Source organism: Bos grunniens, chromosome 10 (genome assembly GCF_055505025.1).
Source record: "Bos grunniens cultivar Pamir isolate PY7600 chromosome 10, Bosgru_T2T1.0, whole genome shotgun sequence".
NCBI lineage: Eukaryota > Metazoa > Chordata > Mammalia > Artiodactyla > Bovidae > Bos > Bos grunniens.
Window position 1 is genome coordinate 66,952,069 of NC_141174.1, and position 17,794 is coordinate 66,969,862.

The 17,794-nt window shown below is 48.5% G+C and overlaps 1 protein-coding gene and 1 long non-coding RNA gene across 3 annotated transcripts; both read left to right on the forward strand.

The window, feature by feature from the left end:
• On the forward strand, positions 1 to 2,680 carry RHOV (ras homolog family member V). Its single transcript, XM_086321862.1, has 3 exons — positions 1 to 304; positions 1,094 to 1,152; positions 1,340 to 2,680. Exons 1-3 carry the CDS (start codon positions 97 to 99, stop codon positions 1,781 to 1,783), a joined length of 711 nt encoding a protein of 236 aa, XP_086177988.1. The 5' UTR covers positions 1 to 96; the 3' UTR covers positions 1,784 to 2,680.
• Positions 2,681 to 9,737: 7,057 nt separating this feature from the next.
• On the forward strand, positions 9,738 to 15,113 carry LOC147364740 (uncharacterized). 2 transcript variants are annotated; one of them, XR_015133557.1, is made up of 3 exons: positions 9,738 to 10,053; positions 10,517 to 10,664; positions 14,434 to 15,113. It is a non-coding gene; the product is annotated as an uncharacterized LOC147364740 (long non-coding RNA). The 2 variants fall into 2 exon arrangements; XR_015133558.1 differs by lacking the exon at positions 9,738 to 10,053 and adding an exon at positions 10,136 to 10,413.
• Positions 15,114 to 17,794: the final 2,681 nt, after the last annotated feature.

A 17,794-nucleotide genomic window follows, 5' to 3' on the forward strand; every position in this document is an offset into this window, starting at 1 on the left:
GAGCTGGGTTTCCGCGGATTCAGTCAGAGGCAACCTACGGAACGTGCTTCACCGATCACAGCGGAGCCTGGTCCTCGGCTGTCCCCGGAGCGGGTCATGCCCCCGCGGGAGCTAAGCGAAGCCGAGTCGTCCCCGCTCCGATCCCCGACCCCTCCCCCGGGACGGGGCAGCGCCTCCCCCGAGCTGGGCATAAAGTGCGTGCTGGTGGGCGACGGCGCGGTGGGCAAGAGCAGCCTCATCGTCAGCTACACCTGCAATGGGTACCCCGCGCGCTACCGGCCCACAGCGCTGGACACCTTCTCCGGTACGTTCAACGGCCGCGGCTGCCGCGTGGCTGGGGGTGGGGTTGTGCACTCAGGGGCTGCGGCTGGAGCAGAGGAACCAGTGCGCCGAACCCCCCCGGGAGGCTGGCGGGAGCAGGCCCCAAGGTGGCGCTGCTGAGGCTTGGTGGGATCAAGTACGCTCTTTCTTTTTCTTAAAAAAAATTTTTTTTTCATTTATCTTTGGCTGTGCTGGGTCTTCGTTGCTGCGCGGGTTTTTCTCTAGTTGCGGCGAGCGGGGACTACTGTAAATTGTAGTTCGCTGCTTCTCACTGCGGCGGCTTCACTTGTTGCGGAGCACCGGCTCTAGAGCGTCCCGGCTTCAGTAGTTACCTCATGTTTCGTTTCGGTTCCAGGGCTCTGGAGCACAGGCTCAATAGTTGTGGTCATGGGTTCAGTTGCTCTGAGGCATGTGGGATCTTCCTGGACCAAGGCTCGAACCAGTGTCTCCTGCATTGGCAGATGGATTCTTTACCACTGAGCCACCAGGGAAACCTCTTTTTCTTTTCTTTATTCGAGTATAATTTCTTTACAAAATTGTGTTAGTTTCTGCCCTGCAACGAAGTGAATCAGCTATATATATACACGTATGCCTCCCTCTTGAACACTCGCCTCCCCCCATACCACCCATCACAGAGCACAGAGCTGAGCTCTCTGGGCTGTACTGTAGGTTCCCACTAGCTATCTATTTTATACACGGTAGTGTAAATACGTCAAACCTAATCTCAGAACGCTCTTTCTAACTCAGTCTTTCGCCTGCCTCTCCCCTGCAGTGCAAGTCCTGGTTGATGGAGCCCCGGTGCGCATTGAGCTCTGGGACACAGCGGGACAGGTGAGAAGTAGGAGCATCCTCTACTGGTCTGGGGTGAGGTGGGTTGGAGGCTGGGAAGATCCCGGGTCCATCAGGAATGGAGAAGGCCTTGGGCACTTAGTTATGAGTCTCAGTCTCTAAAACCCAGGTGGCAAGGGATTCCCTGCATCCTGTGGCAAGGAATAATGGCCTGAACTTTCCATCCTAGGAAGACCTTGACCGCCTTCGCTCCCTCTGCTACCCGGATACAGATGTCTTCCTGGCCTGCTTCAGTGTGGTGCAGCCCAGCTCCTTCCAAAACATCACAGAGAAATGGCTGCCAGAGATTCGTACTCACAATCCCCAGGCGCCCGTGCTGCTGGTGGGTACCCAGGCGGACCTGAGGGATGATGTCAATGTACTGATTCAGCTGGACCAGGGGGGCCGGGAAGGCCCGGTGCCTCAACCCCAGGCTCAGGGTCTGGCCGAGAAGATCCGGGCCTGCTGCTACCTGGAGTGCTCTGCCTTGACGCAGAAGAACTTGAAAGAGGTGTTTGACTCGGCCATTCTCAGTGCCATTGAGCACAAAGCCCGGCTGGAGAAGAAACTGAACGCCAAAGGTGTGCGCACTCTCTCCCGCTGCCGCTGGAAGAAGTTCTTCTGTTTTGTTTGAACAGCTGTGGCAGCAAAATGATCAGTAGGCCAATGGCCACAGACTTCTAGAACCTGAGACATGGGGCCTTTGAGAGGCTCTGCTGGCAGGGCCAGGACACCCCCATGGGACTCAGTTCCCGTCTGAACACTGTGGAGCCATGGGCCTTTAACTGCCCGCTCTTATATGCTAGGGTGAGCCTAGGGCCTGGAGGAGGGAAGGCTCTGACTTGGATTTCTGTGGTCAAGGCTGACAGAGAAATCCTAGTACTTTGATTTTCATGGGATGATCCTGACAGTGTCAGCTGCCTCCAAGCAGTTTGGGATCCAATTCCCATTTTCTTATTATGGGCCCTCAAGCCAGCCTGGCTGAATTAAGACCCCTTGTGGTGGTCCCCACCCTTTCCTTGGCCCAGGGGTGAGGAAGAGCCTGAGGAACAGCTGGGCATCTCGGAAGGCTGGAAGGTGTCCAGCCCTGATTTGGAGAGTTTAGAATGAATTGACTAAGACAGAGGTCTGTGAGAGATTGAGAAGGAGCAGAAAGTACAGCCTTGGAGCCTTAGGACTAGAGGCAGGCTGGGGAGAAGACAGATCAGAGGGCTTCTCTTGGAACCAAGAAGAGAAAGGAGAGTAGAGAAGTGGGGCAGCTGAGGAGCAAGGCTGACACTTGGGCTGTCCTCAAAGCCTCAAGGCCAGGGAGGGCGGGGCTGGTGCCTGAGAAGAGCTGGGTCTCAGGGCTCCCTAGGCACTGCCCAAACTGGCTGGACAGGAGTGGGGCAGGAAGTGAGAGGCAAGGCCCAGCAAGAGGAGGGGGAGGAGCTGCAAATCGGAGCCTAAAGGAAGAAGGGGCTTTCTCCAAAATCATAGCCTAGAAGACAGGGCAATGTGGAATCTGCAAATAAAGCCTTAAGTTTCTGAAGCTGCTGTCTCTGTGTCTTTTTCTGGAGAGGTCAGCATGTTGGTCCCTCAAGACCCAACAGTTTGGATGGAGACAGCTTGGGTACCAAAAGACTGAGGCTAGATTGAAAGGTGAGGGCTGGTCTAGATGGGACAGTGATGGGAACTGGCCTGTGGGGAGGGGTTTGGGGCGCCCCGTTTGGGGCTTAGCTGGTTCCCAGGAGAGCTAGCGTGGGAAGCAGCCTGGAAACGGGTTTCCCCAGGTGTCAGCGCCAGAGCTGCTTTCCCATGACCTCACCAGGCGGGTGGTGCCCCTCCCCTTTTCCCCTCCCTTCTGGAGCACAGTGCTCAGCCCTGGGCTCTGGGGCAATCCTGAGCCCTCTAACCTTCCTGTCTACAGTGCCCCAGGGTTTCAGATTGGGGAGGGCCCTCTGATTCAGACCCCAAACACGAAGGGACCCCCATACAACTTAAACCTCAACCACTGGCCAAACTTCTTGGACTTGGGTTGGTTGAACTCAGTCTTTAGACTTAGCACTCAAAGGCTACATAAGGACCTAGTGAAGGTCAAGATGCCAGTGTTAACAATTTATATTGCTTTTTTTCTTTTTTTGGCCTCTTCTGTGCAGGTTGTGGGATCTAAGTTCCCCAACCAGGGATTGAACCTGCCCTCAGCAGTGAGAGTGAAGTGTCCTAACCAGTGGGCCACAAGGGAACTCTGGTTAACAATTTAAATAGAAGTTTGGTCCCAGAAATCCTTTGAGAGTGAAGGTTCATTGATTGATGACTTGGAAAGGAGCAGGGATTCAGAGAACATTCCCTGGACTTGGAGCTGGAAGGACGTTTAACAGGTGAATTTGGAGTGGGATGGGCACCACTTTACCTGTAAGGAAAGGGAGGCTCACAGAAAAAAAGGTAATATCCCAAGTAATATACTATTATAAGTGGCCATAAGAACTTTGCAAACTCTGCTGCTGCTGCTGCTGAGTCGCTGCAGTCGTGTCCGACTCTGTGGCAGCCCAGCAGGCTCCCCCGTCCCTGGGATTCTCCAGGCAAGAGCACTGGAGTGGGCTGCCATTTCCTTCTCCAGGCACACCTGGGACACTTGCTAGGCAACTAATGGGCCAGGTGAGCCTTCTGTCCCGGCCCAGCTCCCTCTGCAGGAAGTTGTGTGTGTGTGAGAAAGAACGTGGCTGTGGGACAAAAGTCCTAGCCAAGTGAAACCTCAGATAATCCCCAAGTTTAGTTTTGGCCAAGACTGTCCACCTTATGCCCCACCTGGGCTCTTCCCCCAGAGCTCTGGCCACCTGTCTCCCTTTGCCCCTTGACCCCTCATGTGGATGGAGTCTCACGCCCCTGCTCCATGGCCGGCTGTTACCTCAGCCCAGCCTGACACACTCCCTTTCCTGGGGGCAGAGACCCCAGTTCAAGTTCAGGGTCTGGCATCAACCATGACCTTAGGCAATTTTTTTTCCTTCTCTATGCCTCAGTTTCCTCATTCGCAAAATGAAACACTCAAGTCTCTGGATTAGAGATTTTCAAACCGTTCCAAGGTGACTTAAGGTGCTATGGGTTGGGGGAGGAAGCCTAATCAAGTGATCTTTGGGGTCTCTCCCAATTCCAGCTTCTTCCCTAATCCTCTGATGGTACTAGTATACCCGTGTCGCTTTGTCTTCTCTCCTGCTGGGTCACTGAGCCTTGTTCGCCTCGCATCTGCATCTCTGCCACTCCCGCTTCCCACCCCGGTCCCCCTAGTGCTGCTTCCTTTCTCCTGGCACTTCCCTGACTCAAGACTCTTCCTAGATCTCAGTGCCTGCAATGAACTCCCAGCTTCTCATTTCAGCACTCAAGACCACAAATCTGACACCAACCTGGACAAGTCCAGATTGTCCCAATGATCCCCACTCCCTGATCCCCAATCATTTTTTACTTCTGACTCCAAGTCTTTGCTTTTGCTAAATCCTCTAGAAAGTGCCCCCCACCTCCTCTCCCAACCAGATGCCCAGTTTCTCCTTTAACCGTCTTCTAGTCACTACTCAAGTCAAGTCAATACTTCCAGTCAATACTCTCCAGGACCTGTATCATTAATGTCTGCACTGCTGTCTTGGCCCATTAAGGAGACACTGAATTTAGTCCTTTGCTCACACTACACCACTGCCCCCCACCCACCATCACCAGCTAAATGGAGAGGGAACAAGTCCCATTCATGCCTCTGTGTTCCCACAGGATCATGGGCCCAGGCAACATTTGCTGCTGGCCATTTAGTGCTTGGGGCTTCCCTTGTGGCTCCGATGGTAAAGAATCTGCCTGCAATGCGAGAGACTTGGGTTTGATCCTTGGGTTGGGAAGATCCCCTAGAGAAGGGAAAGGCTACCCACTCCAGTAATTTGGCCTGGAGAATTCCATGGGCTGTATAGTCCATGGGGTCGAAAAGAGTTGGACACAACTGAGCGACTTTCAGTTTCATTAAGTGCTTGAGATAAAAAGCCAAGCAGTGAGCCCTGCAGGAGATCCCGAGGATAAAGTTCATCTCCAGGTCTGTGTCCAGGGGCCTTACCACAGGCCTAAAGAGTAATGGAATGGCTTGGACTTCCCTGGTGGCCCAGTGGTTAAGGTTCCTTGATGCCACTGCAGGGGGCCTGGGTTTGATCCCTGGTCAGGGGACTAGATCTCACGTGCTACAACTAAGAGTTCGAATGCTACTACTAAAGATCTCGCATGCATCAACTAAATGATCCTGCATGCTACAATGAAGATCTCACATGACGCAACTAAGACCTGGACACAGTAGAGATAAATATTTTTTCAAAAGAGCGATGGCTTGCTGGAAAGGCCTTCTGAGGCACTGGGCCCATGCCTGTACAGAGCAAAAGGGGATTTACCTCTTGTTCCAAACCCACCGTCTCTCTTGCTGTCTCTACAGTGTGATCTCTCTCTGCTTTTCTGGGACTGTTTTTATCTCTTTATCTCTCTCATTTGCCTCTTTTCCCCTCTTTGCTCTGCTCTTGAATCTAAAGGAACATTGACTATATTAACTGGAAAGAAATGTATGTTTCTTACGTATACAGTCTTAAATTAGTGCTTATTGATGTGAAATTATTTTTAATATCTGTGGAACCAACCCTTAGTTGATGTTTTTAAATATCTATTTTCTTTTTTCACAATAAATGCTTCGCTTACAGAAAAACTGGAAAATCCAAAGCACTAGAAGATTGAAATGTACCAATAGTCTTAATTCCCAAAGATAATCCATAGTAACATTTTGATGTTACTTCCTTTTGGTTTTCTCTGTATATTTTTGAAATATTTCTTGTGATTATGCTAGATATAATTTTGTATTTTCAGTTTAAAATTTTAACAGCTTTTTCATGTTATTATAAACTCTGATTAGAATCTGTAACCATTTATGTATGTTTGTTTACTATTTCACTCTGATCATAATTTCTTCAACTAGATCCCCATTTGGGTGCATTCAGGTTGTTTTCCTTTAAATACTTTTTTTCTTTTATAAATGAGATTAAATCCACAGTTGATTATTTTTTCCACCACGGATTGGTGACCATCTATAGAAAAAAACATCCTTCAATTTTGGCTTGGATACTGGGCCACCATATGGTCATAAATGGGGCCTATGAGGGAGCTTTGCCTGTTGACTTGTCAGAGGCTCTTTCTGTTGAAGCATGACTAGCAGATTGTGGGTGTTCAATAAATACTACATGATGACAAGGTATGTATATATGACATATTTGTGTTCATGTACATCCCTCTGCATCCCTGTTTTTGCTCTTGTGTATTTCAAGTGGATATTACCTTTGTGCAGACCTCTGAACCCTTCCATGTGTGTGCAAGTTTGTGTATCTACATGTGTAAATGTGGATGTCTGTCTTCGTGTGAGATGTGTGTAGCTCCGCATGTGTACATTTGTGTATCCACATAATACTTGCCCTTGCTGGGGCTGCTAAGTCACTTCAGTCGTGTCCAACTCTGTGTGACCCCATAGACAGCAGCCCACCAGGCTCCCCGGTCCCTGGGATTCTCCAGGCAAGAACACTGGAGTGGGTTGCCATTTCCTTCTCCAATGCATGAAAGTGAAAAGTGAAAGTGAAGTCGCTCAGTCGTGTCCGACTCTTAGCGACCTCATGGACTGAAGCCTGTCAGGCTCCTCCATCCGTGGGATTTTCCAAGCAAAAGAGTACTGGAGTGGGGTGCCATTGCCTTTTGGTGAATCTATTGATTGCTAGTTTTGGGATGGTCTGCCACTTAGGAGCCTCTTTGATCTTGAGGCTAGTTTCCTAACTTTGCTGGACTCCCCGTATACTCCCCCCACATCCCTCAAACCGCTCAGCAATCGCACTTGGATATCATATGAGATAGAGCAAACTAAAGAAGCTTCACAAGTCTAAAGCTCCATACACCTTGTGTTGACACTTTGGAAACAAAACGTTATGACTGCCATGATTCAATGTCAGGACCACGTTTCAGTTTTTTTGTGTGTTTGTTTTTCCACTAAATAAAACTATTTTATTAATCTTACACTCTGCCTAAGCTAGCTAAAATTTTTTTTAACTTAGCATGTATGCATGGGTGTGTTGGATGTGTGTTGGTCTCTGTGCCTCCGTGTGTACATCTAGGTTTGGGTCTTGTGTCTTCGGGGCTGTATGTCTATGTGTCTGTGTGTGCCCAGGCTCAATTCTGAGTGGGTCTGTGTGTTGGGGGGGGTGGCGGGGGGGGGGCCGGGGGTTTCCTCCATGAGCATCTTTGTGCTGGGTGTGTGTGTGCTGGGCTGGTGTGTGAGTGCACACTTGAGGGAGCTGGGCCTTACTCGCTTTCCCCTGGTTAGCAGAGCGGTGCCCAGGGCAGAGGTGACACACCCTCCGATCTCATTCTCCTGGGAACCAGCTTGGGAGAGTGAGTGAGACCGAGAGCAGACTGCGTCAGGAGTACCGGCCCCTTTTGCAACCAGCCCAGGCCCCAGGCGGTAACCAGGCTCTCACAGGTCAGACCTGCCCACTGTGCCTGGCTGCCAGGAAACCCCGCTCCCAGCAGGGCTGCGCTGTCAGCGCCCTCCCTGGGCTTGGGCCAAATCCTCTGGCGAGCGGAACTCAGCCAGCCGAGAGGCCACATTAGTCACGCTGTGACAACAGTAGGGAGTGACTTCCCAGGCCTGGGCAGTGCTGACTGTCCCAGGAAACCACTGTTTTCTGTCCCTGGTTGCGGCAACGCTTAGGCAGCCTGGTCTGCTCCAGTATTGTCTTCCATTCTTACAACTGAACTTCCAGATGGGCCAGAGGGCTCTTATTAGCTCCGATTTTCAGATGAGACTGAAGCCAAGGCCAAGATGGCGCTTGGACCTGGGCCCTGACCCTGCAACCAGGCTTCTTTCTAGGGTGCCTCCTGGAGGCTCTGCCCCCCTAGAAATAGACCTCCCAGAGGGCAGGGCTGGGAGGCATGGTTGATGGGACAGACAGATTAGGTCGTTCTAGGCTGAGTGGGACAGAGGGAGACAGGGTCGGAGTGGAATGTGAGAAGGGAAGTTGGCACTGAAGCGGGCCTGCCCTCCTCCTGGAATGTTCTCCACGCTTCCTCCACTGAACAGATTTGTCCCCTAACTGGGATGACCGTGCAATTCATTGTCAGACTCGGGATATTTCTGAGATTGAATGGGAACTCTATTAATAACCTGGGCGTATGGTCACCCTGCTCATACCCTTCTGGAAGGCAGAGCCAGTCAACGGTCTCCTTGCCTGGCCAGCTCCTTGGCTTGCTTGACCTTTGCCTGTACCAGTCTGTACCAGACTCTCTGGCCCCTGGGCGGTGAGGGGCAGCAAGGGGGCCTTTGGGCCAGGTGGGGCACAGTGATTCCCTGGGGCCCCTTGAAACTGGCAGAAAAGCAAGCAGCCCAGCCCCCAACCAGGGATGCCTGACCTATCGTGTGTTTCCCCCTCAGACCTGTACTCACTGTGGTCATGTTCCACTGCTTCTGCCCATCTTCTCTCCCTCCCCAGCACCCCATACCTGCTGGAGATGGCAAGATCATCCCCTGGTGAGACAGGGACCCTCTATTCCCCAGGATATGTGTGTTTTTCTACCTATGGCACTGTTCCACCCCTGCCCAACAGGCCATGTGTCCCGCCGACCACCCCATCTCCCATGGGTTCTCCGGTTTCAGTTCTATCCCCAACTCGCTGGGCGACTTTGGCCAAATTATTGCTTTCTTCCTTGTCTAAATTTCTCCCAGTTGTGAAGCGGGGTTAGTACTCTCTGCCCCTCCCTGGCTCCCAGGGGACCTTCAGGGAGAAGCACGAGAAGAGTGGGGAACTGATATGGAGGAAGCTGTGCAGTGTGTGAAGGAGCAGTTCTGGCCTGTGTTTACATGGGTGTGTGGACCTTGGGATCCCAGCCTCCTGAGGCTTGGGAACAGCCCTGACTGCTCCTTGGCCTGGTTCCTTTGTCCCACTTCCAGAGAAATGACAGACACTAAGCCCAGGAGCCTGGGCATCTGGAGAAGATGAGACCTCAGAGCAAAAAGTTTGGGGCTTAGACTTCCTGGCCTATTCTGTCCCCAGACACTGGCTATGTGACCATGGGCAAGTCACTGCCCATCTCTGGGCCTCAACAACTTGGCTCTGACAGCCTCCACCAGTCGTGTATTCAGAGGGCCCTAGAATCTGTAACCTGTAACCATAGTTTAGGGATTAGAAAGGATTTTGCCACCTAGTCCAAGTCCTTCACTTTTCATAGAGCACTGTGGATTTTCTGGGGGCCACAGACTAGTTCTGGTTAACCTAGGATCATAAACTGGTTGCAAAGAGGATTGAGCAGGAGAGGGTAAGTGGATCAGAGAAAATCCACTGGTGAGACAACTCCAAGTGGGTTGGTGAGTCAACAATGTAATCTTTTGTACTCCATCAGTATTCGATCATCCCCAGTCCTCTCAGCCTCTCCAGCCATGCCTGAAACCCAGCCTGGGCCTCTCCTCCCCTTCCCCACTATTTCATTCCGACTCTGCTCTCTGCCACCTGCTAGGACTCCACCTGGCTCCTCAACCATTCATGAAGATCAGCTGGCAACTCATTCCCAGCATCCTCCTTTCCTGACCCTGGCAGGGTTTGAAACCCCTCACCTTCGAGCCTCTTTCTTTCTGGGTCTCCTGCTGCCCCTCCGACTGCTCCTCCTCAGCTTCCTTTTCCTCCAGAGGCTCTGTCTTTACTTACCGCTCTCCCCTCTAGGTTGACTCTCTCCATAAGTAGTCTCCTCCTTCCTGCCCTTCACCCTCACATGGCTTATTCTCTCCACCAGGCCCACACACTCACCTCCAGGGTGTTGGGGGCCTCACCAGGAGGCCCCACACCTGGGACGCAGAGCTAAGTGCGTGGCCCAAAGACTATAAGACTCGTATGTTTTTGCCTTATTCCTAGCCCTATCTTATGTTCCTTCTTAGGTTTCTTTTTAAATCTTGTTCCTTTGTACTCATCTCATAGTTTATAGACCCTTTTAAGTTGCCTTTAAATCTTTCCCCAGTAAGGCTATGCAAAAGCAAACAAAAACTAAGATCAACAATAAGAGCCACAAAGACCTACAAAAAGATCAACAAAACCAGTCTCCATCTGGTCCCTGATGGCCCTCACCTTCTGCTTGGTTCTCCTGAAGCTGCCTTCCTCCCCTGGGCCCTGTTTCTATTGATGGCACTGCCAGATTTCTGGCACAGAAAACCGGAAGGCCCCGCTGACTCAGCTTCTCTGTCTGCACGAGCCAGTCAGTCACCAAGTCTTGGAGCTTCTCTCTCCTTTACCAGCCCCTCATTCTCTATCCCATCTCAGAGACTCCGGATCTAATGATTTGTTTCTTTCCGAAACAGACCTCAATATCTCTTCCGAAACCATTATTCATTGTAGAAAAGCAATAGATATTCATTGTAGAAAATTTTCAAAAATGCAAGTCAGCAAAAAGAAGAATGTGAAAACCACCTATAATTTTATCAACAAGAAAACACTGTAGGCATTTGGGTAAAAATCTTTTTCAGTTTTATGTAAAAGAGTTTTTGTGCATGTGTTTTTTTTAAGCTCTTCTTAGTTTCTTTCCCAGTGTATTTTTTTGGTCTTCCTGGTTCTGGGCTCAGCTGATGGAACCCCAGGAACTACTGCAGGTAGGGGAGGAGAGTACTGTGGGGGAGTTTCGGCCACCCCCGGGGGCTGAAGCCAGCTTCTGGGTTTGTGGTTTCCAGGTGACACTCTTGACCTTGGGGGTGGAGGGTGGGGGTGGGCTGAGAAGTGCCTTCCCAGGCTTCAGTCTAGCTGAAGCCTGGGAAGGTGGGGAAGGGAGTGGTCTTGTGCAATAGGACAAACCACTCCTCATTCAGGGCTGTTTGTTTAAAGGGGCAGGGATGGGTTCCAGAGAAACAACCCTGTTTTGTTTTCTTTTTAAAAATTTATTTATTTACTTATTGGCTGTGCTGAGTCTTCATTGTTGTGCAAGAACAACGCACTAGTTGCCCTGAGTGGGGGCTACTCTTGCAGTGTGTGGGCTCTTTCACTGCAGTGGCTCTTGTTGCAGCGCACCAGTTCTAGAGAGTGGGCTCAGTAGTGCTGGTGCACGTGCTTAGTCGCCCCGTGGCACGTGGAATCTTCCCAGACAAGGAATCTAACCTGGGGCCCCTGCATTGGCAGATGCATTCCTAACCACTGGACCACCAGGGAAGTCCTCAGAAGCAATACAGTTTTTGTCAGTGTTTATTAGATTTAAGGGCCTAGATCTGATAGAGTGCCTGATGAACTATGGAATGAGGTTCATGACATTGTACAGGAGACAGGGATCAAGACCATTCCCATAGAAAAGAAATGCAAAAAAGCAAAATGGCTGTCTGCGGAGGCCTTACAAATAGCTGTGAAAAGAAGAAAAGCGAAACGCAAAGGAGAAAAGGAACGATATAAACATCTGAATGCAGAGTTCCAAAGAATAGCAAGGAGAGATAAGAAAGCCTTCTTCAGCGATCAATGCAAAGAAATAGAGGAAAACAACAGAATGGGAAAGACTAGGGATCTCTTCAAGAAAATCAGAGATACCAAAGGAACATTTCATGCAAAGATGAGCTCGATAAAGGACAGAAAATGGTATGGACCTAACAGAAGCAGAAGATATTAAGAAGAGATGGCAAGAATACACAGAAGAACTGTACAAAAAAGATCTTCATGACCCAGATAATCACGATGGTGTGATCACTGACCTAGAGCCAGACATCCTGGAATGTGAAGTCAAGTGGGCCTTAGAAAGCATCACTACAAACAAAGCTAGTGGAGGTGATGGAATTCCAGTTGAGCTATTCCAAATCCTGAAAGATGATGCTGTGAAAGTGCTGCACTCAATATGCCAGCAAATTTGGAAAACTCAGTAGTGGCCACAGGACTGGAAAAGGTCAGTTTTCATTCCAATCCCAAAGAAAGGCAATGCCAAAGAATGCTCAAACTACCGCACAATTGCACTCATCTCACACGCTAGTAAAGTAATGCTCAAAATTCTCCAAGGCAGGCTTCAGCAATATGTGAACCATGAACTTCCTGATGTTCAAGCTGGTTTTAGAAAAGGCAGAGGAACCAGAGATCAAATTGTCAACAACCGTTGGATCATGGAAAAAGCAAGAGAGTTCCAGAAAAACATCTATTTCTGCTTTATTGACTATGCCAAAGCCTTTGACTGTGTGGATCACAATAAACTGTGGAAAATTCTGAAAGAGATGGGAATACCAGACCACCTGATCTGCCTCTTGAGAAATCTGTATGCAGGTCAGAAAGCAGCAGTTAGAACTGGACATGGAACAACAGACTGGTTCCAAATAGGAAAAGGAGTACGTCAAGGCTGTATATTGTCACCCTGTTTATTTAACTTATATGCAGAGTACATCATGAGAAACGCCAGACTGGAAGAAACACAAGCTGGAATCAAGATTGCCGGGAGAAATATCAATAACCTCAGATATGCAGATGACACCACCCTTATGGCAGAAAGTGAAGAGGAACTCAAAAGCCTCTTGGTGAAAGTGAAAGTGGAGAGTGAAAAAGTCGGCTTAAAGCTCAACATTCAGAAAACGAAGATCATGGCATCTGGTCCCACCACTTCATAGGAAATAGATGGGGAAACAGTGGAAATAGTGTCAGACTTTATTTTTCTGGGCTCCAAAATCACTGCAGATGGTGACTGCAGCCAGGAAATTAAAAGACGCTTACTCCTTGGAAGGAAAGTTATGACCAACCTAGATAGCATATTCAAAAGCAGAGACATTACTTTGCCAACAAAGGTTCGTCTAGTCAAGGCTATGGTTTTTCCTGTGGTCATGTATGGATGTGAGAGTTGGACTGTGAAGAAGGCTGAGCGCCAAAGAATTGATGCTTTTGAACTGTGGTGTTGGAGAAGACTCTTGAGAGTCCCTTGGACTGCAAGGAGATCCAACCAGTCCATTCTGAAGGAGATCAGCCCTGGGATTTCTTTGGAAGGAATGATGCTAAAGCTGAAACTCCAGTACTTTGGCCACCTCATGTGAAGAGTTGACTCATTGAAAAAGACTCTGATTCTGGGAGGGACTGGGGGCGGGAGGAGAAGGGGACGACAGAGGATGAGATGGCTGGATGGCATCACTGACTCGATGGACGTGAGTCTGAGTGAACTCCGGGAGTTGGTGATGGACAGGGAGGCCTGGCGTGCTGCTATTCATGGGGTCGCAAAGAGTCAGACACAACTGAGCGACTGATCTGATCTCTGATCTGATTTGGCTTCCCTGATAGCTCAGTTTTTAAAGAATCTGCCTTCAATGCAGGAGACCCCAGTTTGATTCCTGGGTCAGGAAGATCCCCTGGAGAAGGGATAGGCTACCCACGCCAATATTCTTGGGCTTCCCTTGTGGCTCAGCTGGTAAAGAATCTGCCTACAATGCTGGAGACCTAGGTTCAATCCCTGGGTTGGGAAGATCCCCTGGAGAAGGGAAAGGCTACCCACTCTAGTATTCTGGCCTAGAGATTTCCATGGACTGTATAGTTCATGGGGTCGCAAAGATATGACTGAGTGACTTTCACCTCACCTCATGTGAGCTGCTAGGACCAGTAAGTTCTAGAGAAAACACTGGAAGGAGGATGGGTTATTAGGGATAAGATGCCCAAAGTCAAATGCCTGGAGGGCCCAGGCAAGCACCTAACCTAGGGAGATGTAGGGTGGATAGGGGATGGGGGCAGTTAATGCCTGAGGGGATCAAGAGGACCTAGTGCCTAAATCACTGTAGGAATGTGGACCTCAATTGCCAGAGTCTTAAGTTTTCACAAGCTAGATATGTGTGTGTGTGTGTGTGTGTTAAATAAAGTTTCCCAATTCTTTAAATGTAATAACTAATTAAAGAAATTAAACCACTGTTTGGGTCACAGCCCAACTGACTGCCAGCATGCAACCTTTCCAACTAGGCTTTACTGCCTGTCTACCATGTACTTCACAAAGGTCCCTCTGCCTAACTTACTTGATGTGGCTTCCTCCTCCCTTCCCTCTCTCTGGGTTTCCACCTCTAATGATATAGCCTGCTTATATGTCCACTTCTTAAAGTTCAGTTTGGATTTCCCTTCCCTTGTCCCTCTGCTCAAATCCCCAAGTGCCCACCAATGTGATCTCTACCTACCAGCCTCCCAGCTTTTCCTTTTAGTGCTTGAGCCAAACTGAGCAGCTGGCTGGACCCCCGTCAAAACAAGAACCATGATCTCCACTGCCCAGCTTTTGCTCACTTTGATTTTGTTATGCCTGCAGCACACACAGCCACCTGTTCATCTCATTTTATACCTCCTTCATGAAGCTGTCTCCAAGATGGCAGACTAGAAGAACATGCACTCATCTTCTGTGAGAATTCCAAAATTACAACACACTGCTGAACAACCGTTGACAGGAGACTGTTGGATCCCACCAAAAAAGATACCCCATGTCCAAGGGCAAAGGAGAAGCCCCAGCAAGATGGTAGGAGGGGAGAAATCACATTTTGAATCAAACCCCGTACCCATCAGAGATGCTTGGAGGGCTCAAACAAACCTTGTGCACACCAGGACCCAGAGACCCCACAGAGACTGAGCCAGAACTGTGTTTGAGTGTCTCCTGTGGAGACACGGGTCAGCAGTGGACTGCTTCAGGGGCAGGAGCTCTGGGTGCAGTAGACCTGGGTATGACATAAGCACTCTTGGAGGAGGTTGCCATTAACCCCACCATAGAGCCACCAGAACTTACACAGGACTGGGGAAACAGACTCTTGGAGGGCACAAACAAAACCTTGTGTGCACCAGCACCCAGGAGAAAGGAGGAGTGAGCCCCATAAGAGACTGACCCAGACTTGCCCGTGAGTGTCTAGGAGTCTCTGGTGGAGGCATGGGTCAGTGGTGGCCTGCTGCAGGGTTGGGGGCACTGAGTGCAGCAGTGCCTGCACTTTTGAAGGAGTTGCATTGTCTTATTTAGCTTCACCATAGTTTGGCCTCAGGTCAAACAACAGGGAAGGAACACAGCCCTGCCCATCAATAGAAAATTGGATTAAAGACTTACTGAGCATGGCCCCGCCCATCAAAACAAGACCCAGTTTCCCCCTCAGTCTGTCTATCCCATCAGGAAGCTTCCATAGCCTCTTATCCTTCTCCATTAGAGGGCAGACAGACTGAAAACCACAATCACAGAAAACTAACCAATCTGATCACATGGACCATAGCCTTGTCCAACTCAATGAAACTATGAGCCACGCTGTGTAAGACCACCCAAGATGGACAGGTCATGGTGGAGAGTTCTGACAAAACGTGGTCCACTGGAGAAGGAAATGGCAAACCACTTCAGTATTCTTGCCTTGAGAAGCCATGAACAGTATGAAAAGGCAAAAGATAGGGCACTGAAAGATGAACTCCCCAGGTCAGTAGGTGCCCAATACGCTACTGGAGATCAGTGGAGAAATCACTCCAGAAAGATTGAAGAGATGGAGCCAAAGCAAAAACAATACCCAGTTGTGGATGTGACTGGTGATAGAAGTAAAGTCTGATGTTGTAAAGAGCAATATTGTATAGGAACCTGGAATGTTAGGTCCATGAATCAAGGCAAATTAGAAGTGGTCAAACAAGAGATGGCAAGAGTGAACCTTGACATTTTAGGAATCAGTGAACTAAAATGGACTGGAATGGGCAAATTTAACTCAGAATTTATCTACTACTGTGGGCAAGAATCCCTAAGAAGAAAAGGACTAGCCCTCATAGTCAACAAAAGAGTCCAAAATGCAGTACTTGGATGCAATCTCAAAAATGACAGAATGAACTCTGTTCATTTCCAAGGCAAACCATTCAATATCACAGTAATCCAAGCCTATGCCCCAACCAGTAATGCTGAAGAAGCTTAAGTTGAATGGTTCTAAGAAGACCTACAAGATCTTCTAGAACTAATACCCAAAAAAGTTGTTGTTTTCATTATAGGGGACTGGAATGCAAAAATAGGAAGTCAAGAGATACCAGAGTAACAGGCAAATTTGGCCTTGTAGTACAAAACGAATCAGGTCAAAGGCTAACAGTTTTGCCAAGAGATGCACTGGTCATAGCCAACATCTTTTCCAACAACACAAGAGAAGACTTTACACATGGACATCACCAAATGGTCAATACCAAAATCAGAATGATTATATTCTTTGCAGCCAAAGATGGAGAAGCTCTATACAGTCAGCAAAAACAAGACCAGGAGCTGACTGTGGTTCAGATCATGAACTCCTTATTGCCAAATTCAGACTTAAATTGAAGAAAGTAGGGAAAACCACTAGAGCATTCAGGTATGACCTAAATCAAATCATTTATGATTATACAGTGGAAATGACAAATAGATTCAAGGGATTAGATCTGATAGACAGAATGCCTGAAGAGCTATGGATGGAGGTTTGTGACATTGTATAAGAGGCAGTGATCAAGACCACCCCCAAGAAAATGAAATGCAAAAAGGCAAAATGGTTGTCTGAGAAGACCTTACAAATACCTAAGAAAAGAAGAGAAGCGAAAGGCAAAGGAGAAAAGGAAAGATATATCCATTTGAATGCAGTGTTCCGAAGAATAGCAAGGAGAGATCAGAAAGCCTTCCTCAGTGATCAGTGCAAAGAAACAGAGAAAAACAATAGAATGGGAAAGACTAAAGATCTCTTCAAGAAAATCAGAGATACTAAGGGAACATTTCATGCAAGATGGGCACAATAAGGACAGAAATGGTATGGACTGAACAGAAGCAGAAGATATTAAGAAGAGGTGGCAAGAAAACACAGAACAACTATACAAAAAAGATTTTCATGACCCAGATAACCATGATGGTGTGATTACTCACCTAGAGCCAGACATCCTGGAATGGGAAGTCAAGAGGGCCTTAGAAATCATCACTACAAACAAAGCTAGTGGAGGTGATGGAATTCCAGTTGAGCTAATTCAAATGCTGAAAGATGATGCTGTGAAAGTGCTGCACTCAATATGCCAGCAAATTTGGAAAACTCAGCAGTGGCCACAGGACTGGAAAAGGTCAGTTTTCATTCCAATCCCAAAGAAAGGTAATGCCAAAGAATGCTCAAACTACCGCACAACTGCACTCATCTCACACACTAGCAAGTTTAAGTAATGCTCAAAATTCTCCAAGCTGAGCTTCAGCAGTATGTGAACCATGAACTTCCAGATGTTCAAGCTAGATTTAGAAAAGGCACAGGAACCAGAGATCAAATTGCCAGCATCAGTTGGATCATCAAAAAAGCAAGAGAGTTCCAGAAAAACACCCACTTTTGCTTTATTGACTACACCAAAACCTTTGACTGTGTGGATCACAATAAACTGTGGAAAATTCTGAAAGAGATGGGAATACCAGACCACCTGATCTGCCTCTTGAGAAATCTGTATGCAGGTCAAGAAGCAACAGTTAGAACTGGATATGGAACAACAGACTGGTTCCAAATAGGAAAAGGAGTACGTCAAGGCTGCATATTGTCACCCTGTTTATTTAACTTATATGCAGAGTACATTATGAGAAATGCTGGGCTGGAGGAAGCACAAACTGGAATCAAGATTGCTGGGAGAAATATCAATAACCTCAGATATGCAGATGATACCACCCTTATGGCAGAAAGTGAAGAGGA

Bases quoted from the DNA above. Each gene is read 5' to 3' on its own strand.
- RHOV (XM_086321862.1), top strand. From the start codon at position 97: ATGCCCCCGCGGGAGCTAAGCGAAGCCGAGTCGTCCCCGCTCCGATCC. The intron at 305-1,093 runs GTACGTTCAACG...TCTCCCCTGCAG, and splicing joins AGCGCTGGACACCTTCTCCG to TGCAAGTCCTGGTTGATGGA. The intron at 1,153-1,339 runs GTGAGAAGTAGG...TTTCCATCCTAG, and splicing joins TCTGGGACACAGCGGGACAG to GAAGACCTTGACCGCCTTCG.